Source organism: Saccopteryx leptura, chromosome 11, assembly GCF_036850995.1.
Source record: "Saccopteryx leptura isolate mSacLep1 chromosome 11, mSacLep1_pri_phased_curated, whole genome shotgun sequence".
Taxonomy (NCBI): Eukaryota; Metazoa; Chordata; class Mammalia; order Chiroptera; family Emballonuridae; genus Saccopteryx; species Saccopteryx leptura.
The window spans coordinates 76,368,854-76,395,582 of record NC_089513.1 but is presented as its reverse complement, the minus strand read 5'-3'; the positions used below and the strand labels follow the sequence as shown (position 1 = coordinate 76,395,582).

General features: G+C 50.1%; 1 protein-coding gene across 1 annotated transcript in view; it reads right to left on the bottom strand.

The window, feature by feature from the left end:
* Nucleotides 1-26,729, bottom strand: part of PLPPR5 (phospholipid phosphatase related 5) — a 97,501-nt gene that overhangs the window by 39,258 nt on the left and 31,514 nt on the right. The window contains exons 3-4 of the mRNA XM_066352543.1: nucleotides 22,888-23,138; nucleotides 2,360-2,536 (exon numbers count right to left, since the gene is read on the bottom strand). Coding sequence (XP_066208640.1) covers nucleotides 2,360-2,536; nucleotides 22,888-23,138 — 428 coding nt within the window. The remainder of the gene's footprint in view (nucleotides 1-2,359; nucleotides 2,537-22,887; nucleotides 23,139-26,729) is intronic.

Here is a 26,729-nt window from a genome sequence, read left to right as displayed (position 1 = left end):
TCCAGGCACTGTGCCTCAATTATAGTAGGGCTCAGTACGTGTTTATCTCATGAAGAGAGAGAGGGAACGTTTGGGTGAACGGCCTGACTCCTGTATCATGGTCGGACCTTCAAACCGGCTGTAGCTCCCAGCGGAATTGGACCATATTTATTGGAGCCTCCTGGCCCCCCTACCAGGCTCTGCACGTGGCACCTGCAGGCACTCACACTCATAGATGGTTGTAAATGAATGCACCAATGCTTGCTTAGTTATTGTAAAGCCTTACTGCCTGACCAGGTGGTGGCTCAGTGGACAGAATGTCGGGCTGGGATGTGGAGGACCCAGGTTGGAAACCCTGAGGTTGTCAGCTTGAGTGCGGGCTCACCAGCTTGAGCAAGGGGTCACTGGCTTGAGCATGAGATCATAGACATGACCCCATGGTCACTGGCTTGGGCCCAAGGTCGCTGGCTTGAGAAAGGGGTCACTGGCTCTGCTGTAGCCCCTGGTCAAGGCACATATGAGAAAGCAATCAATGAACAACTAAGGGGCTGCAACGAAGAACTGATGCCTTTCATCTCTCTCCCTTCCTGTCTGTCTGTCCCTATCTGTCCCTCTCTATGACTGTCTCTGTCAAAAAAAAACAACATTCCTGTCCCACGACCTGTCCGTGAGGTCACTTTCGCGGGGAGGTGGGACTGTGCGAGGGCGGTGACGGAATGCTCTGAGTACGCATGCGCACGGGGAGTGTGCTGACCCGGGGGCGCCAGCCCGCCTTTCACCTCAAGGTTTGCAGACAGGGAGGCGACTGGGAAGACTGAGGCTCTGGGTCTGGCGTTGCAAGGTGTCAAGGCGGCCCCCGGAGGCAGAGGGAGATGGCTGCAGCCACAGCGAGGTAGGCAGGGATGCCAGGGAAGATGCCCCGAGCCCTCGGGGCTGACAGCAGTTCCATCCGCCCTGACGCTTCGAGGTTTTGGGGTTTCTTTGTTTGTTTCTTTTGCTTTTAAGGTTTTGACCGTGGTCTTCTCTCTTTGCCTCGCCTATGATGATTGTCTCAGGATTTCTGTAAGGCATCTTTTGTTTCGTTGTGTTAAATGTGAACCTCAGCTCTGGAGAGGGAAGCAGAAAAAGGCTTTATCCCCAGTTTTCATGAGGATGCAGGATATCTCAGGCTGGGGGCAAGTGTCCCAGGGACCTTGGGTATCAGAGGGAGTGACATCGGGTCGGGAAGACAAGCAGCACAGGGCATACACTGGGGACAAGGACACCGTCACCTCTTCACACAAGAGGTTCTAGAAGAAAAAACTAGTTAGCATGCTGGCCCGTGCATGGTGCACAAACCTGCAGTAGCTGCAAAGCTTTGTGTAAGGCTTTGCTTGCCAGGTATTAAACAGTGCAGGCAGGGAAGTTAACAGGTGAGAAGCAATTTCAATGTAACCAAAAGGAAACTACAGTGTGTCTTATACTGTATCAATGCAAAAACACATTTTGATTTCTAGTCTACCTAGTTTTTCTTCTGGGTAAAATGGTGTGTACACTCATACTTAGAATGGACCGATGAATTCTAAAACCGGGTTTCAGTATATTTTCCAACAACCCAAAGCTATGGAAGTGTTTGAAGGAGATTTTAAGAGAAGAGTAGAGGTGACAAGCTCCCTCCGGCATAAGTCACATCCCGTGCGCACCGCCACTGGGCCAGATCTGCGGGGAGAAGGTGCTGTCTCGGGAACACTGGCTTTTTAGTTACTGGACGGCACCGGGTCATGTCACCAGTGGGGTCCACCTGCTGGCGAGCACTGTGGCTGTGACTGACCCGCAGAGGGCGCTGTGCGGGGGCAGTCGGGTGCTCCTGCTCTGCGGTGCACAGTGCCCCGAGGAAATTTTAAAAATAGCCAAGCACCCCAGTCCTATGTAAGAACTATTCCAGGGAAAATGAGTGTTCTGAGCCCTGCTCCATTTTGTATGAAAATACTCTGTTCACCTTTGCATCCCCACTCCTGACTTCGGGCAGAACAAACGGGGGAAGAGAAAGAAATAAGGTGACCCAGAACAGTGGTCGGCCAACCGCGGCTCAGTCAGATTGAAGACGTTTTTAGCAAAGGCCAGCTGAGGAGTACTCTAATTAAGTTAATAACAGTGTACCTACCTGTATAGTTTAAGTTTAAAAAATCTGGCTCTTAAAAGAAATTTCAATCGTTGTACTGTTGATATTTGGCTCTGTTGACTAATGAGTTTGAAGACCACTGACCTAGAATATGTATATGGTCACGTGACATACCGCATTTAGACAAACCTGGCAGGTCACACACCGTTGTTGTTTTTTTACAGGTGGCTATGCAAGTTGATTCAAAACCCAGTGCTTTCTCAGTGAATGTGTACTTACCAGAAAGACTGCTATAGATATTCCCACCAAGAAGCCTGCTATCACGTCTGACCAATGATTTCGATACTCCGCTACTCTGTTGAGTCCGGTAAGGAAGGCCAAACACATTAAGCCCAAGCACAGAACAGGCTTAGCGAGTCTTGTTCCTTTGGCTTTGATCGTGTTGGTAATGTACATCTGAAACAGCAAATGAAAGACACAACTTTTCACAAAGGCATTTCCTTGATATGTACTCTAGAGATGTGTATGTACGCATATGTTTATAGATATATAAATATAGATACAGATATAAATGATATAGATACAGATATAAATGATATAGCTATATATAGATATAGATACAGATATAAATGATATAGATATAGATATAGATGATATAGATATAGATATAGATGATATAGATATAGATACAGATATAAATTATATAGATAGATATAGATATAGATACAGATATAAATGATATAGATATAGATAGATATAGATGCGCCTACAGGGTTCAATAGTTAACTACATTTTATTGATTTTTTTGAAGGACGTTTCTTAAAAGTAGGATTTAATAGTGATTCATTTTACTTACCTGAAATCTACCAATGCTTCATTCTTGTGTAATATGTTATTATTTAGGAACACTGAGCATTAGCCATTCCAAATGACCTTCTTTTTAAACATCCAGTGTTCTTGCTTTATAGGAATTTACATTTTAGATTGATAGCGTTAGCCAGGGAATACTGAGATTTAGAACAAGATATGTTCTAAATGTTTCTTTTTCCTCGGCCATTTGGAGAGGATGCATTCTTGATAAAACCAGAACTTGTGAATATAGCCATAAGAAATAAAACAGAGTCCATTTTTACTAAGGAAATATTACGTTATTGGAGGAATTTAGGACTCCCGTGCCGCGCCAGGGTTTGTTTTTATGTTGCTATCTGAAATTGTGAGAGTATCTTATCAGCCAGAATTCGGATGGCATAAACCCTTAAATACAAACAGGAAACGTCAGCTAAACATGAAACAGAACAACGAACAGATTACCTACGTTTTTGACATGTTCACAAAATACGCCAAAAGAACACAGAAAGTGTTGCTGGACTGCAATGAATGAAATGTCTTCAAGTGGTGACCACTGTGCTCAAGAAAAGCCTGGTCCCCTTCCCCTCATCTGACTGATGCTACAACTCAATTGTTTATCACTGAAATCATGTTGTGATATATAAGCAAATCGGTTTACGGCAAGTAAAGCCTTTGGCAAGAGATGGCTTTGACCACACAATGTGTCTGTGTGCTATTCACATCAGTGGTACCTGATACTGATCACATACACTCGGAAAATGCCCCGGGGGACGCATATAACCACTTGCCTATAATCCTGAGTTGGATAAAAAAGTTACATTTGCCTGAGGAGGTAAACCAAAGTCAGTGCTTACGGTTTTCAGATCACAGCAGCCATTTTCAAAGGGTAGGAAATTCAGTCACGATCGTTTCTCTGTCATGGTTGGGTTTTACTGCCTTTCTTTTTTTTTCCTGGGCAAAGTTTGCAGCCCTGTTCGCTGCCAGAAGAGGCTGTGTGAGTATGGAAAGACCCCACGTGATGCCAAGCTTCCACCTAGCCAAGTTTCAGCCGAGCCAATCTATCCTGGGTCCCAATACTCTAGAAACAACAACAACAAAAAAAGCTAGACTGTGTCCATGGTAGGCCTGTGACCCTGGAATAGGTCTGTGTTCTCCCTCGTTGGCTGGGAAGCGCAGAGTACTTTCAGTTATGGAGAATGAGGGCACAGAAGGGAGGCACTGGAAGAGGTGAGAAGGCGAAGACAGAAGAGGGTGCTTGGCCTTCTGAGGGAGGTGCTAAGAGCTCCGCCCACACGGAGAACCAGGCCAGGATGCCACACCCCTTCTGAGGGCGGTGCTAAGAGCTCCGCCCACACAGAGAACCAGGCCAGGATGCCACACCCCTTCTGAGGGAGGTGCTAAGAGCTCCGCCCACACGGAGAACCAGGCCAGGATGCCACACCCCTTCTGAGGGAGCTGCTAAGAGCTCCGCCCACACAGAGAACCAGGCCAGGATGCCACACCCCTTCTGAGGGAGGTGCTAAGAGCTCCGCCCACACAGAGAACCAGGCCAGGATGCCACACCCCTTCTGAGGGAGGTGCTAAGAGCTCCGCCCACATGGAGAACCAGGCCAGGATGCCACACCCCTTCTGAGGGAGGTGCTAAGAGCTCCGCCCACACGGAGAACCAGGCCAGGATGCTACACCCCTTCAGGTTTCTGGTGATGCATCAGCATCAAACACGGGCTGCTGGTGAAATTTTCTTTTAACGCAACTGTGAGGCCTAACAACGTCTGACCTCTGCCTTTCTTCATGCCTGTCAGTGCTCTCTAAAGACATCCTTGACATCGTGGTCAAGATAAAGGAAATAGGAGCTGATAACTGGGTACTGTGAATGCTGCTCATGTTCCTCATGGCTGCGGCTGAGTGACTGCTGTTCAAGGCCGTGTTCTGAGCATTTTACATTCGTTATCCTGCCGTGCCAGATGCCGTCACTGCCTTCACTGTAGAGACGGAGAAGGGAATCAGAGGTGGAGCATACGAGGAAGAATACACAAGTTGACTCTTGGGGCTGCGTTGTTGAGGAAGGAGGGATGTCAAAGGGCCGTAGGAGCAGCCCTGGCCAGCTTGCTCAGTGGTTAGAGTATTGGCCCGGCATGTTGAAGTCCCGGATTCGATTCCCAGCCAGGGCACACAGGAAAAGTGCCCATCTGCTTCTCCACCCCTCCCCCTCTCCTTTCTCTCTCTCTCTCTCTCCCCCTCCTGCAGCCAAGGCTCCACTGGAGCAAAGTTGGCCGGGGTGCTGAGGACGGCTCCATGGCCTCCACCTCAGGTGCTAGAATGGCTCCAGCTGCAATGGAGCAACGCCCCAGATGGGCAGAGCATCGCCCCCTGTGGGCATGCCGGATGGATCCTGGTCGGGCGCATGCGGGAGTCTGTCTGTCTGCCTCCCTGCTTCTCACTTCAGGAAAATACAAAAAAGGCGGGGGGGGGGAGGCAAAAAAGGGCAGTAGGAGAAGCAGTGTGCTCCTCGGTCTCCCTGTCTTTGTTCTTCCCTGATTTCTTGCCTGGAGGAAATGGCTAGTGGACATCCGCTGGGTGTACAAATGCAGCAGAGTGGACATGTAAGACAGGAGAAGGAAGGCTGCCGTGGTGTCACGGGGCTGAGGTTACGTGTGGTCTATGTTGTGTGGACAGTCTGTGTCTCTGGAAACATCCGCCTCTCCCTTCACCCCCGAGGCCATCTCAGACACAGCCCAGCCCTTCCTTGTGACCTTGAACAGGCTGTCGTCATCAGTGAGCTTGGCTACCACCTTCCGAAGTTCCTCTTGAATGCTGAATTCGTTCCTAAACTGGTCTCAGGACTCAGGCGTTGTTTACCCGGATCCACAGACTCAGGCTGGCCCCTGTGCACACTCAGGAAAAAGTTCCTGTGCTAGGAACAGCCTGGGACTGACTCCCCCCACCAGGCCCCACGTAACGTTCAGACCCAGGTTGGAGGAAGACCCTATTTCTACAGGTTATGGGAGAAGGGTGACCTGTAGTCAAATAATTTGACTTTAAGGAGGATCATAGCCGTGCTTCATTATAATGTATAGATTTTTTTTTTTTCTGGTGCATAATCAGTTGGCATGGATGTCACAAAAGAGAAACTCCGGTTTCCCCTTCTGCTGGGCAGCTCTCTGGTACTTCCTTAAGCACCTTTTAACCAGTCTAATTGTGTTACCCTTACAGAACGCCTGTTTATTCCTAATTTGCAGGAGAGGAAATTGCAGCATAAGAATCTATTAAGCGAGCTGGACACGGGACAGGAATTGATTATGTATGCTCTCTTGGCTTTTAATTCATTTACGAAACCATCTAGGTCAACCAGATGTCAAAATGTTGCTGAAACAAAACACAAACAGAAGGGTGTCTGATTTGAGTGGGATGGTCGCTGCTCAGTCCTCCAGAGGCAGCAGGTGCTCACCACCCATCAGGCCCACCCACTTACCCACTGTGAGCTGTCCTCATGTACTCCTTCCACGACCTCTGTTTAAGCACCAAGGTTCAGAAAGCCCAAGTTGATCATTGGCTCCTGCTAACAGCCTGGAGTGTATTCTTCTACACTTTAACCCTGGCTTCCAAATAGATACAATAATCCAGGTAGATACGATAACCCAAATAGATACAATAATTGATACATATAAAACAGGTTTTTGCTTACTGGTATGCTTTGACTAAAATGTAATCACAGTGGCCCATATTATTCAACAAGGTGAATCAACTCACTTGTGATAACAGACATCCACTGGCTGGGTAAGTTGAGAAAGTACTGTATAATTTTAAAACAATACCATGCCTTAAATAAATAACAACAAAAATACACAAACGTTGGTGTTGGTAAAGCACATGCGATACTCCTGAAATTCTTTCTGCAAAGAGGAGATATCTAATGTTAGATACAGAAGGATGCCTACCAGGGTTCCTGGCCAGGGGACTGGGATTTGTAAAAATGACCCCAGTGGGGAGGTTAACTGTGGCATCGCGATGACATTGTGGCCTTTTCTCCAGCCCTCCCACTTCCTAGGCCCAGACATGCTGCAAAGGTAGAGAACTCGGTAAAGAAAAGAAATGCAAAAACATCTCATTAATAATTTATACTGATATATGGTGAAATGGGTAATATTCTACATATACTCGGTTCAATGAAATAAAGTCTGAAAATTAATTTCACCTTTTTGAAACTTTATTTTTAATGGGAATACTGGAAAATTCAAAATCACAGATGTGGTTCATTTTATAGTTCTGTTGGATGGTGAACCTTCTAATTCTTGGACGAGGCTAAGGGCATCGTCACAACGGAAAGGAAAATGTATCAACTAATATTCAGAAAGGATTGTACTCATCTCAGCATTTATTGCTGTTTGATTACTGCAACAATTTCTGGGACATTTGTGCTTGTCAAACAATACTGATCTGTATCTTTTTTCCATTTTTATCTGATATATCCATTAATGTATTACTGTTTCAACCAGCATGCACTACCTATGAAAGTATTTTGAATTTTCGGAGTTTATCAGAGTTAGTCTACTTTTTTTAGGTTCTGGTTATCATAGCAGCTGCTTTTTTTATACTTTGCTTCATTAAAGTTAATCAAATGATTACTTTTTTTTAAATGCATACCATTTAGATCAGGGGTCCCCAAACTATGGCCCACGGGCCGCATGCGGCTCCCTGAAGCCATTTATCTGGCCCCGCCACACTTCCAGAAGGGGCACCTCTTTCATTGGTGGTCAGTGAGAGGAGCACATTGACCATCTCATTAAAAGCAGGCCCATAGTTCCCATTGAAATACTGGTCAGTTTGTTGATTTAAATTTACTTGTTCTTTGTTTTAAATATTGTATTTGTTCTCGTTTTGTTTTTTTATTTTAAAATAAGATATGTGCAATGTGCATAGGGATTTGTTCATAGTTTTTTTTATAGTCCGGCCCTCCAACGGTCTGAGGGACAGTGAACTGGCCCCCTGTGTAAAAAGTTTGGGGACCCCTGCTTTAGATACTTGAGAGATTCCACACTTAGTCAGTGTGGGCCAGGAGGAGAAGCTCAGACTGAGGAGTTTAGTAATCTGGGTTACAATGTCAACCTACCACTGATTAGTGTTGGGACCTCAGACCAATTACTTCACTTCTAGGGAGTCTCACTTCATATCATTTGTGAACGAAAGTGACAGGAGTGGCTGTAGGACTTAGCTCCGGAGTCACACAAGGAATGTACGTTTGATTACTGTCCCAGGGTGCCGTGGGTCCTGACTGGGAAGGTGTTTGTTTGCTTTGTGACGAGAGTGAACCGAACGCATTAAAAAGTCATCTGTCGGCCCTGGCCGGTTGGCTCAGCGGTAGAGCGTCGGCCGGGCGTGTGGGGGACCCGGGTTCGATTCCCGGCCAGGGCACATAGGAGAAGCGCCCATTTGCTTCTCCACCCCCCCTCCTTCCTCTCTGTCTCTCTCTTCCCCTCCCGCAGCCAAGGCTCCATTGGAGCAAAGATGGCCTGGGCGCTGGGGATGGCTCCTTGGCCTCTGCCCCAGGTGCTAGAGTGGCTCTGGTCGCAGCAGAGCGACGCCCCGGAGGGGCAGAGCATCGCCCCTGGTGGGCAGAGCGTCACCCCTGGTGGGCATGCCAGGTGGATCCCGGTCGGGTGCATGCGGGAGTCTATCTGACTGTCTCTCCCCGTTTCCAGCTTCAGAAAAATACAAAAAAAAAAAAAAAAAAGTCATCTGTCTGGACTGAAACTACACATTTGCCGGGAGGATTAATAAATTCAATGGCCCGACTACGGGCACGGGGCTGAAGGTCCTCCAGCATATCGTATCTGAGGATCAAAGCAACCGTCCATTTCCTTTTCAATATCCTGAGAGGGCACCGCACAAGAGGTGACATCATCACAAACACAGGATTGATCGTGTGGCCGCTGTCCCTTGAATGGGCGGCAGACACCAGGGAGTCACAAATGGGAGGCTAAGGACAAGCACCTCAGTGTTCAGGACCAGCTGGTACATGCAGTTAAGATCAGAATGAGCTCAGTGACTCAGCTGTCCCTGGGACAACGACCGATTAATGGCCCAGCTGTGAATAAGAGCCCCTTTGTCACGACACGGTCACCTTATCCCCAAACCGCAGCCACGGCTGGTCCCACGAAGGCGCCACTTCCGTCCAGTCCGACCCCCCCCCCATAAAGAGACCGTCCACGGGCCACTTTGTCCAGCCCCTAGCAGAGCAAAAAACACTTTGACTTGATGTTTCTGGTCATCTATAAAATTGAAAAACACACATGTGCACCATTTGACATTCGTTTTGCACACACCGGATAAAAAGTAAGAAGCAAGAAGCTGTTCAGGTGAATAAGGCCGTCTCACTTCCGACTGTGACACAAGGAGAAGAAGATGCAAGGAAGAGATACTTGATGCCCGTGACGTCAAGACGCCATCACCCCAAAGACGGAGAGTTCGCTGCCTTAGCGAGTCAGGGACTAAAACAAACAGGTAGGAAACCAGTCCGGGAGCCTTCAGATCCGACAGAAAGGTGTCCGAGACTGTGGAATGAATTCGGGAATTAGTTCCAGTTTAATCGCAAGGCAAACGAAGAGGGCAGAACTGCAAAACTACTCGAAGACGCAAAGGAAACATTTAAGTTGACCGCCAGGGACAAGTTAGTGGTGAACCGGGAAAAACAGATCTCAGCGCGATTGTGTTTGGATGGCCACGGGAGGACACAGTGAGGAGGTGACCGTCTGCCACCCAAGGAGAGGGGGCTCCCCAGACGGCAGCCCTGCCAGCACCCCGACCTCGGACGTGCAGACTCCTGAAGAAGAAGAAAACAAGTTTCTGTTGTCTCAGCCGCCTGGTCTGGGGCGAGCTGGCTTCCACGCCGCCCCTCCCCCACGCCGCCCCTCCCCCACGCCGCCCCTCCCCCACGCCGCCCGCCTCCCCTCCCCCACGCTGCCCCTCCCCCACGCTGCCCCTCCCCCACGCCGCCCGCTGCCCCTCCCCCACGCCGCCCCTCCCCCACGCCGCCCGCCTCTCCCAGCCACCTCTGAGTGTTAAGGGCCCTAAGCTCAGGGGGCTGAGTAACTTTGCCTTTGACCTCAGAACATCATCGCTGCTCCATAATGGCTTATTAAAGTGACCAATAAATAATCACATCAATTATTATGCTCCGTATTTTGGAATTAAGCCAACGGCTAGAACGGGTTTTTTTTTTTAATCCACATTTCTTCTTTAAAACGTGGCACAAGTGCTGCTGTCAGGGGGAATCAACATAGAGCGGCTCCTGAGGGCTCTGGTTCGAGCCCCTCTGGACGGTTCCTGTGGAAGCGAGGAGAAGCGAGGCCATGAGAAACTGCTGAGTCACCTCACCGCCAGACCAGTGAATTTCCAGGAGAAGACAAGGGTCACGGCCAAAGAAACCTTTTGGGAACGGTGTGCGCGCACCAGGTCAACTCAAGTGCACCGTGCGAGGCGTCTGATCAAGCGACCAGCACAGAGTCCAGACCCAACGACACCCAGCGCCACCACCATCCCCGGTCTGCCGGCACCAGCGTCGGTTCTGAGCTGTCTGCGTCAGTATCAGGTCTGTGACGTCCCTTAATAACCATGCTTGTCAAGCACTTCATGGTCGTGGGATTACAGAACCTGGGATGATGGAATGACAGAATGACAGAATTTAGAATTATGGAATTCGGAATCACAGAACTTAGAAGAAGGAAGTTTACAGAAAATCCTGAAGCTTCTAAACCAGGGGTCCCCAAACTTTTTACACCGGGGGCCAGTTCACTGTCACTCAGACCATTGGAGGGCCGGACTATAAAAAAAAACTATGAACAAATCCCTCTGCACACTGCACATATATTATTTTAAAGTAAAAAAACAAAACGGGAACAAATACAATATTTAAAATAAAGAACAAGTAAATTTAAATCAACAAACTGACCAGTATTTCAATGGGGACTATGCTCCTCTCACTGACCACCAATGAAAGAGGTGCCTCTTCTGGAAGTGCGGTGGGGGCGGATAAATGGCCTCAGCGGGCCGTAGTTTGGGGACCCCTGTTCTAAACCATACTCCCGGGAGATCCGTAGAGAGGAGGGAGGGGTGGGGAGGGTGGGTGACAAGACTCTATGTCACCAGGACCAGCTAACTCACTCACAGGGTCCAGTGCAAACTGGAAACAGGAGGCGCCTCGTTCAGAAATCATCAGGAACGTCAGGGTGCTTCGGGCTGAGCACAGTAACCCCCATGGGACCTCCAGGGCCTGGGACCCCGGGGCCCGCACAGGTTACACACCGCGACAGAAACAGACTTGGCAGCAGCATGAATTATGAATGGACCACGATGAGCAGGAGGAGGGGCCCCTGAGGGACGGGGACAGGGTGTCGGCAACCCCGAGGCAGGTGCCGCCCAGGGCCGGAACCACAGTTGGTGCCAGAAAGAATGACAGCTCGTCATCCTAAAATAGCATCTCCTGTGACCTCCAACGTCCCTAGTTAACCTTCCCTATTTTAATTAGACTTGAACATAACCCCAAAGCTCTTCATCTTAACACCACAAGAGCTCTGTGAAGTCACAGTGCCCAGGAGGAGTGCTTTATGGATTATTCTATACATCAGCCCATTGCAGAAGGAGTTAAAAAAGACCCTGTGATTTCTAGGGCAGGAACGGCCCGGCTAAATTGCAGGGTGTCATGGTAAGTACGTTAGACTTCATAGCGATGAAGCCATGACCTCACCGGGGCCTCTCAGAACGTGTCCACATAAGAAATAGGCCCGATTGGTGTGCAGCGCCCTCGTTTAGTGGTCCTGCCCAGAGAGCATGCCGTGACTGCCGGCTGGTGCTAAGGAGTCAACGGTGCTAGACCCGCACATCCCGCTGTGGCCACGTGAGCAGCATAGGAGTCAAACTCCACGACAGCAGCGTGAGCCCCGGGGGGCAGAGCCCAGGGACATGCTTGGGGGCCTGGAATTACACAGCCCGGGCTCTGCAGTGCAGGAGGCGTTTCAGAGAACGTGGGCACCTTCTGGATCCGGATCCTGACTCCAGCACACGCCGGCTGTGTGACTCGGGGCAAGTTCCTAGATTTCTCTGAGCCTCTGTTTTCACACCTTTCATCTGCAAATTATAAGAGCCCCTGCGGCACCCGGGTGAGGCCTGGATGAGATCCTCTATCTACATCTAGCACGTAGCGGGGTGCGGGCACGCACAGGACAAGGCCCTTTCTTACTAGTCTGCAGTTCACACAAATACCGTGGACCCATTTCAGGGTAATAGAAGAGTCAGGAGGGTCTGACATTTCAGGGCTTTTTAGAGCATAGACGAGTTTTCTGATCTGACTGCTGGACGGTCCAAAGTGGCAGTGTCCAGGGTGCTGAGGACGTGGCCATGAGCAGCCGTAGACTGAGCTAGCGACAGGTACCCTACCTACCCCAGCCCTGCAGTGACTCCAACTCGGCCGCCCCCAGGTCCACAGGCATTATGGGTAACCGGGGGGGGGGGGGTGTACAGTGGCCGGAAGGAAGGACTCAGACCTCCCCGCCCTCGGTATGTGCGTGGGTCCCCTTCTGCAATCACCAGACTGATGAACACTTTTCCCAGTTGGGTTTAGCCCGGTGACGGTGACGGAGGGAGGGCCCAAGGGACTTTATATATATACCAAAGCAGATCCCCATGACTTCTCTTGGCTCTAATGAGTTGCCATGGAAAATGCAAATGCTTAATTTACATGTTCATAAAAATTAGGGGATGTTTCAAAATGAGTGTGAAGCGATACTCTTAGTACTCTCAGCCGTGTGTCTGGCGCATTTTCACCCATGCAATAAGAGTTGGTTTTGCATCTCGTTTGCATAAGGAACAACGTTCCTTGACTTGTCGTTGGCTTTTCTGACGTTCTTGTTTAGTAAAAAAATAAAAATCAAATGCTTCTCTTTTCTTTATCGCTTCCTATTCGTTTTGAAATATCCCCTCATTTTTGTGAGCTGTGTTTAAGGATTGAGACCTGGTGGCACAGAGCACTCAATCCCGGGCTGTGTGTGGGCACAGCCTTCAAGTACCCCCGTCCGCCCGGCACCACTGGAGATGGCAGGTTCACCAGGAGGCCGGGAAGAGGCGTCTCTCTGCACCTCCCAGTTACAAACAAGGAGCGGGTAAGATGTGGCTGTCGTGCGTACCAGCCAACGGACTCATCTAAGGCTGTGCCCCACGGGCGCCCTTGCTGGCGTGGTGTTGGCTCTCAAGGAAGGGGGTCTCACCTCAGTGAACGTACAATCTACTGCAGGCAGGAACGTACATATGATAAGACAACAAGGCTAATCTGTACTCTTCCCAGATCGGAGCACGGGCAGGGGGCCCACCCACGCTGCAGGAGAGAAGCGTGCAATAAAAATCTCTCTTCAGGGTCTCTCTGCTCTCCACCGTGCCCGGGCTCCGACAACTCCAAACCGTGTCAGCGAGAACGTGTTCCCGCCCCCGGAATCCTCTGTGGGCTGCAGCCTGTTGCCTTTCTCAGAGATGGCTGCCACAGTCCCCCCAGCTCCTCGCTTCCTTGTGAAACCCACGCTGTGACTAGTTCACAAGGTAGGGAAGTATATAAACTCGTCTTTGCGTAAGTTCTTCCAGAACAGGGTAGTAGTAGCTCACTAATGGAAGATGTTTGCGTGGTTCTTGGCTTTGGTTTTTGACCATGGAAATCTTAGCATGTCCGAGGAAACCGTGTTTCTCCACGTGTGCACACGCTAAGGGCACACCTGTCTCTACATAGGGAGATGCCTGATTAATAAGTTTGGCAAAGAGAAGAAAGCAAACAGATAACTCTCGAGGTAAAGTACTCCGCACAGGAGGCACTCAGTGAGAAGAGTGATTATCTGCAGGCTCTGAATTTCTGCGTGACGATGGAGGGATTTCTACTTGTTAGTTCCCCTTCCAAGATTCTCTTCAAACAGCACAGAAACAAACGGCTCCAGGCAGACTGAGTCCACAGGAGAAGGGAACCACTTGTCAAACTCACCTTGTGTTTGAACTATGGCCTCAATTTAGGAAGGCTTGGTTGACGAGTGCTATAATTTTTCTGCTACAGGTCAAGGCATTTAATATACAAAGACATTTGACACGAGGAGGCTCCCGAGGGAGATCACGCATAGCACCATTACCCCTGGCTGTGCGCTCACTTGTTAGATCTTGAGTTAGAACGGGGGGGGGGGGGGGGGTGCCGTGGGGGCCACAGAGCACAGGTGCTCCGCTGCTCTCCCTTCTGAGAAAGGCGGAGCCATTCTGCCATGATGGGTGTGGGGAGCTGAGTGTCCACCTCTCAGGCTGTCTGTACTGTCTGAGCCGAGGCCACTGTCCTCCTAGCCAGCCCCCGGCCAGGAACTGACCGTAGGAGGCTTGCAAAGGTTGGGCCATTTACGCCCAACACGGGGCTCATCTAATGGACAATCTGTGCTCACGACTGGCTGAGGCTCTGTCTGTCACTGACCCACGTCGCGGTCTGTCACTGACCCTGTCCAATCCTGCTCCTTGCCGCTGCCGTCGGTGCCACGCCCCTCCGATGCTCCGATAAATCTCTTCCCCTCCTGATTCTATCTCAGCTTCTGCTTCCCGGAGGATCCTGACAGCTGACTCCGGCGAGTGGGCTAAGAGGGCGGGTGGTACGATGGGGACGGGGACATTTTCCTGGCCGGAAGTGAGAACCCCATCCTGTGTCACATGTGAGCCCGAGTCAGCCCACCGGGTAGCCATCCGATCTCTACGACGACATTCTGGTGGGGACAGGAGGAACAGCTCATCCTGGCTTACACAAAACCTCCCTAATTTCAGAATGTCTGCAGTACCCTGGCAACCTCTAAAATTTCCCTAATTTCAGCACCGGAAGACTGAAGTCACCCGAGTGGGGGAAGAACTCCCTCAGCAGGTCAGCTAGCAAGTCAGAAGTCCGGGCTTCACAGCCTTCTCATGCAGCAGGACTCAAGTCCCCGTTTAAGCTACGGAAGAGGGCCCCGCCCCCACCTTCACACTCGGTTCTCGTTGGTGGGGTAATGGGGTAATTACCCTCACTCCACCCCCCCCCCGTGGGGCACCGCCCAGCTTAGTGAGAGTCAGCCTGTTTCATTCTTACTCTAGGTGGACTTCTTGGCCGCCACCATCGCTGACCTGCTGAGGGAGTTCCTCCCCCACTAGGGTGACTTGCTAGCTGAGAGTCGGGAGACCTTCCGTGAACCCCGAGTGCGTGCTCAGGTGAGGTGAGTCCAGTGTGCCAAGGTCAGGGCCGCGGTGAGGAAGCTCTAAGACCGTGACGCAAGGTCTGGGGACGTCTGGCTGGATGTGAGTGAAGATCTGGGCTCACGGGGCGCTCCCCGTGCTGGGAGACATCCTCCTGTCTCCCCTCCGGCCAGCTGGCTCCCAGCACAACTCGGAGTCCCTGACCCGCCCGCCACGTTTCCTGGTTCTGCCCTCCAGGAACTGGGAGCGTCAGCTCTCCCGGCTCCTGGTGGCACCAGTCTCAATAGAACAGCCCGGCGCCCCACGCCATCCGTGGTGTCGGCTCTCTGGGTCGGATCACACGACTCGGCACCCCGTGTGGTCCAGCAGCCGCTACGGAGCTTGAGGGCTGGAAGCCTGGAGTGAGTGCCCCCTGTCGGCCCCCAGGACGGAGGGACACGGCCAGGCCGTCGGCACCACAGAATGACCTGTCTTTGGAAACATGGACTTGGGCACATTATTGGGCCTGGCAGAGATGGCCTATCGGACCCCGGGGTATCAAATGACCACACTATTCAGAGCTGCCCGTTCCAATCTGGGTTCTGCTGGACCCCGTCAAAGTGACATCTCCTTCCACGGCGGGGCCTTTAAGCACACCCTGCCAGCCAGGACTAGCTGGGTTACGATGTCCCCAATGACCGTTACACTGTCAGGACATTAGCAATCAAGTTAGAAGGTGTCCTTGTAAAAAGCAACTGAAGTTCTTTTCATATCTCCAACGTAAGGTGTGCCCCGGACGTAAGAATAGAAAGGGAGAGTCGTGGTGTCCAGCCTGCGCTCACTTCAGGTCGACGTCCAGCTAAAACCCAATAATCACGACCGTGTGCACTGACTGCCGTTAGTGTTGGAGCTACGTGGCCGCCTAGGAAACAGGACACGAGACGGGAACGCCTGGAGCACGCATTTCTCCCACAACCCTCCTGATGCGCCTTGTGCAGCGTGCGGTTCAAACCGACCGACTCGTTTCCTTCACGCCCTGGGCGTAAGGCACCGCGTTCGAGAGGGAACTGCAACGACGGCTGCCTCCGCTCACGGGAGACGCAGTGTGACAGACGGCAGAGCCACGCCAACCAGGGGCCCGTCCCCGACGGTGACCGACACTGGCTGACTAACCGCGCGCGGGCGAGCGTCGGTGAGCGAGCCTCTCACATCCTCAGTTTTGCTACCTGGGAAACGGAGACAGCCAGCCAGTTCCACTCCAGCCCCTGCAAAGGCCGCGGCATTCACTGCAGGGACCGAGGGGGGTTCTAGGCAGACAGCTGCTTTTCAATCAGTGGAAGCCGGCGGACAGGGCTGGACTGGAGGAATAATAGCACAGAGGAACCTCGGGCCCAGGCAGTGGGCTGTGTGGCCACAGCACCTAGGGAAGTGGAGATGCCGTGTGAGCCCTCGGTGGGCCGGGGCTAACATCCCTGCTTGGGCTCTAGGAGAAAAGGCTCGAGCCTATGCCACCCCCTCCGCTGTGGCTTGGGGCCCATGGCAGCTAACGGAGCCCACACGCCATCCACGCCTCAGGGGCTGGGAACTGCCTCTCACCTCTCTGGACCCGGGTCTCATCAGCACGAGGACTCCCGATCTCCAGGAAACCAGCTGAATTCACCAATTCCGCTCCTTAACATTTCATGTCTGAGATCCCCTGGCCATGTCCTGAAAATGTCCCCTTTACTTTTTCGGTTCCTTCGTCTGGCATGCCCTCTTTACTCTCCGTAGGACCACTGTTAAGTTTCAGCAGGAGTTACATCGCTCTGCACAGGCTTGATGCCTTCCAGGTATTGAGTAGGCACACGCGGGATTAACTCATTCTGAAGCACGGGGACTGTCGTGTCATCTTTCAGTTCCGTGTTGCTGATTAACCCCAGCAGGAAGCCCCAGGTTGGTTTACAAGGTCTTTCTGATTTATTCTTGCTAATCCTTAAATCCCGCAATTCCTCATACACTCCCTGCCTGTGGTCCCCCCACCACCCCTCGTTCCTAGTTGTGCCCGCCCTGGCTGTCCCCTCACCTGCCTCTTCCTTACTGTTCAAAGCACGTTCATCTTCCGAGACCCGCCCTCAGCGCCACTTGCTTCTGCTCTGTGTCAGCAAACTCCGTGGAGCCTTCCGACAGTGACCTCCTCCCTCCCGACACAGAGTGGCCCCGACTGTCGTTACCAGGTACACGAACAACCACATTCCACCTCGAACTTTATGAGGACCTATCCTCAGGGCAAAGTGACCCCGTAAACATGTAATCTAGGAGCCGAGGGACTTCTAGGGACCCGCGACACTGTCTAAATTTATTTTAAAATCAGAAGGAAGAGAAAAATGAATATTTAGCTTAAAGAGGATGTTTACTATGTTATTTACAAAATGTGTTTTCATAGCAGTGAGGTCGTAAATATATATACAAATATTGATTGACTTATGACCTATGCAACTTACGACCATTCGACTTTATGACCACAATCGTTAGCCACGACTGCTCCGCGTCTGGCAGCGCAAGCATTGCCCAGCTGGGCGTACAACAGTGCGGACCAGCTAACGGCAGCACTACCGTCTCCGCGTGTACCATTTCAACTGTTATCCCAGACTCAGTACAGCAATTTGTGTTTTGTGTCTTGGATATTTTTCATCAAACCCCTCCCAAGATGTCTACCAAGAGGAAATTGTTTTTGCAAATATTAAACCAGTTGTACTGGTAATGCAGTGTTTTACTTAAACCTGACGAATGTAAAAATAAAAAACAAAATGGTGTAGAGATGATACAAATGGCATAAAATGAACAAAGAAAATTATGATAATAATGAAAGAAAATTATGATAAAATATGACTTAAAGATTTTTATAACATCATTTCACAGTACTGTACATATAGCCTACTGAGCTTATGATCAAATCGTGTTACGACCGGTGTGTCGGAACCAATCGTGGTCATAAGTTGAACACTAGCTGTATATGTATTTTACAACAGCAGAAGGGGACCGTGAAGGCGTGGAAGTGGCGAGGGCCTACCATGGCCATCATGTGGGTCCAAGCATCGTTTTGGCCCTGTAACAGTGAGTCCTGTCTCCCAGTTAGCATGCGCAAGGTGTCTCCAGCCATCCCCGAGATGGAGTTTGCTGACACATCACTGCGACACTGTGACACATCTCCCAGCATTTCGGAGGACCTGACGGAATAGCATTCCTACCCACAAGGAGCCCACGTGCACTGACTGGGGAGGGAGCCTCTGGCTTTTGGCTGGAAGGATGTTAAGTCCGTTGGCCCTGTGGTGACCTCTCGTGCTGCTCAGTGGTTCTCAGACATGTGGACAACACAGAGACTTCTGTCACGTGACTGGAGAGCAGATGCCATTATAAACATGAGGGTCGTTGACAGAAGACAGGCAAAATTACAGGAACGATTCAGGGGACCCTTGTGTCTTTAATCATTGACTGCTTACTAGGTAACAGCTGCGTGTGCGCAAGGTTAACAAGTGGTGTGTGTGCAGTTTCAAAGCAGTGTTGGCATAGTGTTATTATTATGGGCCATTGTTTAACACCAGGGCCTGAGTTGGCATGGGAAAGCATTAATGTGTCAGATAAAAGATTTAAATACACAGAGGTCACGCGGGCCTGGGAGGGGAGGGAAAGAGGGTCGTGGTAGTGAACTATGGATCCAGTGAGAGAGTTCAAGTTCCTTCATTTTACTTACTAACCCACAAAGAGAAGCATCAGAAAATATCCCCGACCTCTTATTCACACGTGTGCGAATACACTGTCGCTCGTTTATTCTTATTTGTTGACGTATGCTCAGAACATCCACGCCACATTCAGCAAACACCTCTCTACCCAAATACGGCAACACATCTGTTTCCACAGAGGCTACTGAGTATATGGTACTTCCCCCTGTTCACCTACTTATCAAAATTCCGCCAAGCATTTCAGGAGATTGCATTACTCTGAAATACCCCGGCAGTTTCTCTTACAAAGTTTTCCCAAGGTGTCTCCAGTGGAGCCGGGAAAAAGATATATATGCCTACAGGTTCAAATATAACAGCCCGACCTGCCTGTAGTGCCCACATTCGCAGCAGGAGTTCCACGGAGTTGCCATGGCAGCCACCCACTCCCTCTCTCTCTCTCTCTCTCTCTCTCTCTCTCTCTCTCTCTCACACACACACACACACACACACACACACACAGACACTGGGCTGGCCAAGGAGCGAGGGAAGCCGTGAGTACAGAACAGAATCTATTGTTCCAAAGACAGCGGTTCCCTTCAGGCTCATTGCACACAGGCTCCTGACTGGGAGTCTCAGCGCTGTTCACTGATAGAAGATGCCTGCGTGTTGGGGTGTTGTTACGTGTTTCTTCTCTGAGCACATCTGCCTCCTGAACCCTGGACTTTAAGCTCGATGGATGCTGAGACTGTGTAGGGTGCAGGAGGGAAGTCACCTGGCCACCCACCCATCGGGGCTGACTGACCTAACGATTCCCTCTCAGGGGCGTGATGCGAAACCACTGTGCTAGCGGCAATCTGGGCGTCTATGGGTGTGGGCCAGCTAGTTCATTCACCTTGTCCTCATCTGTACAATGGGCATAATAATAGAGACGTCCTTCAAGGAGCTATCGTGAGAACCCAATAAATTAGTACAGATTATTAAGGATAATAAATAGAGACTAAAGTTTAATAAAACACAAAGAAATATTAGTAATATATATATATATGATATATATATTAGCAACAGTGTAGCACATAGTGCCTGACACATAGTCAATGCTCCATAAACACTGTTGTTACTACAAGCATCTCCAAACCTACACTACAGACTAGTGCAGTGCGGTTTATCACTAAGAGGCAAAGCAGGTGAGAAGGTGCTACAACAAATGCCAGCAGACCAGGGGAGAGGGGAGGTGTTAAGACGTTTCCAGTGCCCTCACCGTTGGCAAAGCCTTTGAGAGCACTGTGTTGGCAGAATGACAAGACCGAGCGAGTAGTTGCCCACACGAGCGCACTCGCCACCACGGACGAACCTTGGTCACACGGTGAAATGGATCACCTCTTCGAGCTAAGACAAGCATGGAACCGGGGTCAGAGAGTAGCCTGGATCGCACAGGTGTACGGATGGAGGCATCTCGGCACTTCCTACCCAGATACTGTAACAGATGTGAACGTGAGGTTTCGACGGGATGACAAGGAATGAGAAGTATTTTATGACCTCTGACTCGCTCCAGCCGTAACTCGGCACTAGAAGGCTGGATGCTTCTCGCCGTTTCCCGGGGAGGTGGAACACAGAGTCCAGCTGTTGGGTGAACAGGGAAAGACTACGCTTGGGTTCCCAAGTTCACATCTGGTCTTAAGACTGGGAAGCAGCACGTGGAGCTGACGGGCCAGAGCAGTGGTGGTCAACCCGGTCCCTCCCGCCCACTAGTGGTGGTCAGCCTGGTCCCTACCACCCCCTAGTGGTGGTCAACCGGGTCCCTCCCGCCCACTAGGGGGTGCTCCAGTTTTCATGATGGGTGGTAGCGGAGCAACCAAAGTATAAATAAAGAGATAGATTTAACTATAGTAAGTTGTTTTTATAAAGATTTATTCTGCCAAACTTAGCAAAAATCCGACATAAAGTACTTGGTAAGTAAAGATTATTATATGCTTTCACTTGCTGTGATTCTGCTTTATAAATTTTATAAAGTAAAGTGTCTTCCCTATTTTATAAATCACCATGACTGTGGAACCGGTGGGCAGTTAGAAAATGTTACTACTAACAGAGATACAGAAGTGGGCGGGAGGTATAAAAAGGTGGACTACACCTGGGCTAGAGGATGAGAGGGATTTGAGGAGAAGAGGAGGGAGCCCAGGAGAGACGGAGAGAGGGCAGATGTCACCCACAAACCACACACAAGGCAGGGCCCAGCGGAAGAGAGCGTGGGCAGGGTGTGGTTCGATCCCTCAATCGCTAAACCTCTTCTGGATGGGATTCTTGTTTTCTTACTTTTAGACAGTCTGCTCTTTTCTCAGTTTTAGAAATGTCTTGAGGTGCCATTGCTTGATAACATCATATAGGTTTGGGTCTACAATTCTGTAACCCATCATCTGTCTACTGCACTGTGTGATCCCCACCCCATGTCCAGTCTCCCTCCATCACCATCTGTCCCCCTCTGCCTCCTCCACCTCCCCCGACCCCCTTCCTTGTTGGGATTTTTTATTTTTAAGTCTAGGCAGTGAGGCATAGAATTAGCTTGGCTTAAAAACTTTTAGAATGGTAAAATGCATAAACTTCTGACCTCCAAAAGTCTCCCGCCATTATGAACGTGATGTGTCATGGTATATATACCCTCCTAAATGGTCCTTTACTTAGAAATCTTTACTTCCAGCCTCAAGTGGGTGTCACAGGGTATCACCGAATAGTCTTTCCACTCTGAGACATGCAGTGTTTCCCCAGGTATAAGACGCACCTTAATTTGGGGGCCCGAAATTTGGGGGAAAAACTATATTACATAAAGTTATTGAACTCAAGTTGTGTTCATCATAAAACTCACACACCTCCTCATCTCTGTCAAAACTCCCATCCATTAGCTTGTCCTCATCATTGTCTGATGATGAATCACTGTCTTCGACAATGAACGCAAAAACGAGCGCGAAAAAGCAGGAAGGAAGTTCAAGTAGAAAAAAAAATCTACAACCGCGGTATAAGATACACCCCATTTTTAGACCACAGATGTTTTTGAAAAAAATATGCTTCTTATACACCGGGAACTACAGTAATCTGACACGAATGAGTTAGGAACGGAGGAAACACTTCCATCATCCTAATGGCTTTCGGAGGGTGAAAATAATTCTGAGTTTCCTGAAGTCATTCGATATGATCAAACTTGGGGTCCAGTCAGTCCTGAGCTCTCTTGCCAGTGGGCTGAGGCAGAAGGCTCCCTTGGCACCAGGGGCAAGGAGGACCCCAAAGACAGTTAAATTCCCTGAACATCTCACTGCAGCTTTGGAAAAGCCTACAGTGCCCAGGCATGGGGTCCAACCCCAGACTGGCAAGGCAGACAGGTCCTGGTGGCAGAGGGACAGGCTGAAGACACAAATGAGGGGGTCAAGAGCTGCCTGCCAAGGCCCCTCTTCCAAGACTGCAGGACCGTGACACGCAGCTGTGACCCCTCAGTTCCACCCGTGGGTCCTAAGTTCCGCCGCAGGCACTTGGGGCCTGACTCTTACACTAAAACGACAGCAACTACTGGAGAACCAAGGAGCAACTGTAACCGACGTGGACATCTTGGTCAGTTCTGCAGGCAGATGTGAAAAGACTGGCTGCAGTATGGTGATGACACAGTGACCAACCAGAAGAGACCCTTCTAGGGAAAGAGGGCCCCTTTCTGAGCCCCGCCAAGGGGCATCAGCGCTTGCGCGAGCCGCCGACAGGCTGGCTACTCCTCTTCCCGGTGCTACTCCACGGTTCTGGGGACTGCGACAGGACACACTCGTTTTCACTCAAACATCCCCAACAGAAATGCTAGTGAATTATTCCTTAAGGCAACCCACGCCCTAGGCGTAATCACACGAGCGTCAACCGACTGCATTGCATTCACGGTACCGAGAGCCACTGTTCAACATCATTTCAGCGGCCGAGGGAAAGCTGCTGGTGGGACTTCCCTTCTGGCGGAAAGGGGTCCCTGCTGCCCCCCCCGGGGGGGGGGGAGAGGGACAGAGAGAGAAGGGCCGGCTAGCAGGCTTGACTTACCGTCAGGTACATGGCGGCGTAGACGCTGAGGGCCGCCTCCTTGGAGGGGAATGTCTTCCTCGCCCTCATGATGAGGTCCGGGTTGCCCGTGCACGCCTCCCCCCCGCTGATGAACTGCGTCAGCTGCTGGCACCCCAGCGCCGTGTAGTTGGGCTGGCAGAGGGCCAGGAAGTGGGGGGCCAGGTTCCCGGTCACCACTTGCCCAGCGTTGACGAAGATGTCCGTGGCAAACAGCCCGAACGTGTAGATTCCTGGAAGGAAACGCACCACGTGAGCCCTCTGGGTGTTCGGGACTGCCGTTCCCGGTGAGCCAACGCGGGGGTGTGTCAGGAACTGTGAAACCGTCATTCAGACACACGCAGGTGTTCCCCCCTCCCCCGCCACTCCTCCCGGGTCCTCCCCGGGCTCTCCCAGCGGTGGGGGTGTTTGGTTAGCACGTCGGCGCTGTCTACTGCGGGCCACCTGGCCGTGCTCGGCAGGTGGATGAGATGAGACTCCAGATCAAAGAGGAAGATCTATTCTCAGCCTGTGTTTGGGGCGCTGAGATTTTTTTTTTGTGTGTGTGTGTGTTTTTGTATTTTTCTGAAGCTGGAAACGGGGAGAGACAGTCAGACAGACTCCCGCATGCGCCCGACCGGGATCCACGCGGCACGCCCACCAGGGGCGACGCTCTGCCCACCAGGGGGCGATGCTCTACCCCTCCGGGGCATCGCTCTGCTGCGACCAGAGCCACTCTAGCACCTGGGGCAGAGGCCATGGAGCCATCCCCAGCGCCCGGGCCATCTTGGCTCCAATGGAGCCTTGGCTGCGGGAGGGGAAGAGAGAGACAGAGGAAGGAGAGGGGGAGGGGTGGAGAAGCAGATGGGCGCTTCCCCTGTGTGCCCTGGCCGGGAATCGAACCCTGGACTTCTGCACGCCAGGCTGACGCTCTACCGCTGAGCCAACCGGCCAGAGCGATATTTTTTTTTTTTTTTTTTTTTTTTTTTAATGAAGCCAACGTTGCCCAGAGAGGCCACCGTCTATATCACCTTCTGCTAATGTGAGTCGTCTTTCTGTGTTTCTATTTTGAAAATGTTTTGTTCTGTTTTTTTTTATCTTCCTAACATCAAGAGAAGTGGCTGTCTCCCTTCCATGGGGGCCTCCTAAACGCATTCTGACTGATATTAGCTCTGCTGGGGCTGCCAATTAGCAGTTAAACCCAATACCATCCATCTTCATTTAAATATCAGGGAAAACATTTGCTTTCCTAAACACGTTTTTGTGTGCGGTTTTTTTTTTTTAAGTCACATAACAGCTAAGTAGCTTGGTCCCACCTTATCTTTTATGAATTGAATTTTAATTTATCAAGTATAAGGCAATTTAGTAAACAGTCAAGCGATCAATATGGTTTCAATTATCCTCACAGTATTCAAATTTACTTTCTCTGGTTAACTAAAGGTATAAAATTAAGCACATGAATTTTTTCTCTCTCTCTCTTTCCTAAGGAACTTGCCAGTTTAGTCAAACATCAAAAATATTTTCTCTCTTTGTTTTTTTAAATTTTACTTAGAAAATAAAATCTAATGGGAATAACGCTTTCTAAATTCAATGCCGTTGGTCATTGTTGTCAAAACATATCTTTCTACTTAGGGAGTGGAGACAGAATAAATTCTTTTGTCATCCTTTTCAGTTAAACTTCAGAGACACAACCTTCAAGAACGTGTCATAAAGAAATCCATTCTTTTCTAATTTGGGGAAAAATAGAATCTATTGCAGGGGTCGTCAAACTTTTTATAAAAACTGCCCACTTTTTCAGGGCTGGTAGACCTGGTCCCTACTGCCCACTAGTGGGCGTTCCAGCTTTCATGGTGGGCCAATCATGGCGCTGTTTGGTTGCGTGGTAGGGACCAGGTTGACCAGCACTGCAAAAGTGGGCGGTTTTTATAAAAAGTTTGACGACCCCTGAATTGGGACACTTTAAAACTATACCAACACAATACTTCTAGGGCAGCTGGCTTATTAAAAAGTCCTATCATTCTATTTTAATAATTGGATGCTTTTCCTCTTAGTCATATATTCCTTTGGACGGCGTGTTTCCTCAGCCTGTTACACCAGTTATTGGCAGTTGTGTAGGGAGTCACCCAGCCAGGTGTGCAGGCTCCAGTGCTCTCCCGGCGTGACTGCCGGGCTTACCTCTGCGCTTTCAGAATGTTACGTAGGAGTCTGAAAGGGTCACGCACGCTAACCTGCATGCAGCCAAACTATAGGTACAAAATGGCAGTGAAGCCAAGACCTCAGCTCTCTCTTTAGGTAAAAAAAAAAAAAAAAAAAAAAAAAGGAAAAGGAAACAATAAAGGCTCACGGGCATTCCGTGAGCCGTCCGAGTAACGGGAACCGGTGCAGACGTGTGCCAGGAGCAGAGGAGCGAAGGAGAATGGGGCCAAGGAAGTGCTCCCGGACACACCTCTCCTCCCAAACACCGTGGCGGCCGGGACCAGAACCCACGAGGAAGCGCATCGTCTGTCTCTGCACCTGGGCCTCGGGGCTCAGACACACTCGTCCTCCTGAACCCAACATTCTCTTTATCTGGTGTCATATGTTTTTGTTTTTGCTTTTATGAAGATATGGAGGTGTGTCCCTGAACACCTGCAAAGTTCCCCGAGATGCCATGGAATGAAAATGTCTGTGTGTCAGGCCCACGTCTCTGCTTGCGAGCTTCCTGAGTTATTACAGCAAGCTAGAGAATCGAAGTCACGATCGACGAGGGAGCAAGGAACAAATGAAGCACCCTCCATATTTTCATATGATACAATCATCTAACAAGTAAGGGACATGGGGAGAATTAAACGCACGCTTTCTGTGTGCCAATTATGGTTTAGAAATATGTGTGCAAATGCAGGAAAACATATTTTACCGAAACAGGCATACTATCATGTACTTGACAGTATTTCACAAAGTGTGGATTTCATCATTTTTAGTGTGAAGGGGATTCCTGTTTCTTTTGTTATTAAATGACTTGTGCAAAGATAGGTGAGTCAAGGACACAGCAGGGGAGGGGAAGAAAAAGACCTTTAAAGTCTCCTATGAAAGTTATCCCTTCAACAGTGTAAATGACAACGCTGGATATGAAGACCTTTCATCTTCAGAGAGATTTAAAGGCACGATGACATTTGATTAGTCTTTAAGTGTGTTTGTAGATAAATTAGGTGATCTATGCATAATACGTAAAAGTCTCCACCTTGATCTCAGCGGTATGAGGAATACACTGAAGGGTTACAGTGTCCTTACTCTTAATACGGAACAGAATTTATATGAAATGTATACACACACACATACTTTTTTTTTTTTTTTGTATTTTTTCTGAAGCTGGAAATGGGGAGAGACAGTCAGACAGACTCCCGCATGCGCCCGACCAGGATCCACCTGGCACGCCCACCAGGGGAGAAGCTCTGCCCACCAGGGGGTGATGCTCTGCCCCTCCGGGGCGTTGCTCTGTTGCGACCAGAGCCACTCTAGCGCCTGGGGCAGAGGCCAAGGAGCCATCCCCAGCGCCCGGGCCATCTTTGCTCCAGTGGAGCCTTGGCTGCGGGAGGGGAAGAGAGAGACAGAGAGGAAGGAGAGGGGGAGGGGTGGAGAAGCAGATGGGCGCTTCTCCTGTGTGCCCTGGCCAGGAATCGAACCCGGGACCTCTGCACGCCAGGCCAACGCTCTACCACTGAACCAACCGGCCAGGGCCACTTTTTTTAATCTGGTAAATCCAGGAAATAATCATTTATATTCACTTTATTGTGTCAGTTAAAAAAACGGTCTCCGTCAAGTTGCTATTGAATGGAGATGATTTTCAATAATCCGTCAATGTTCAT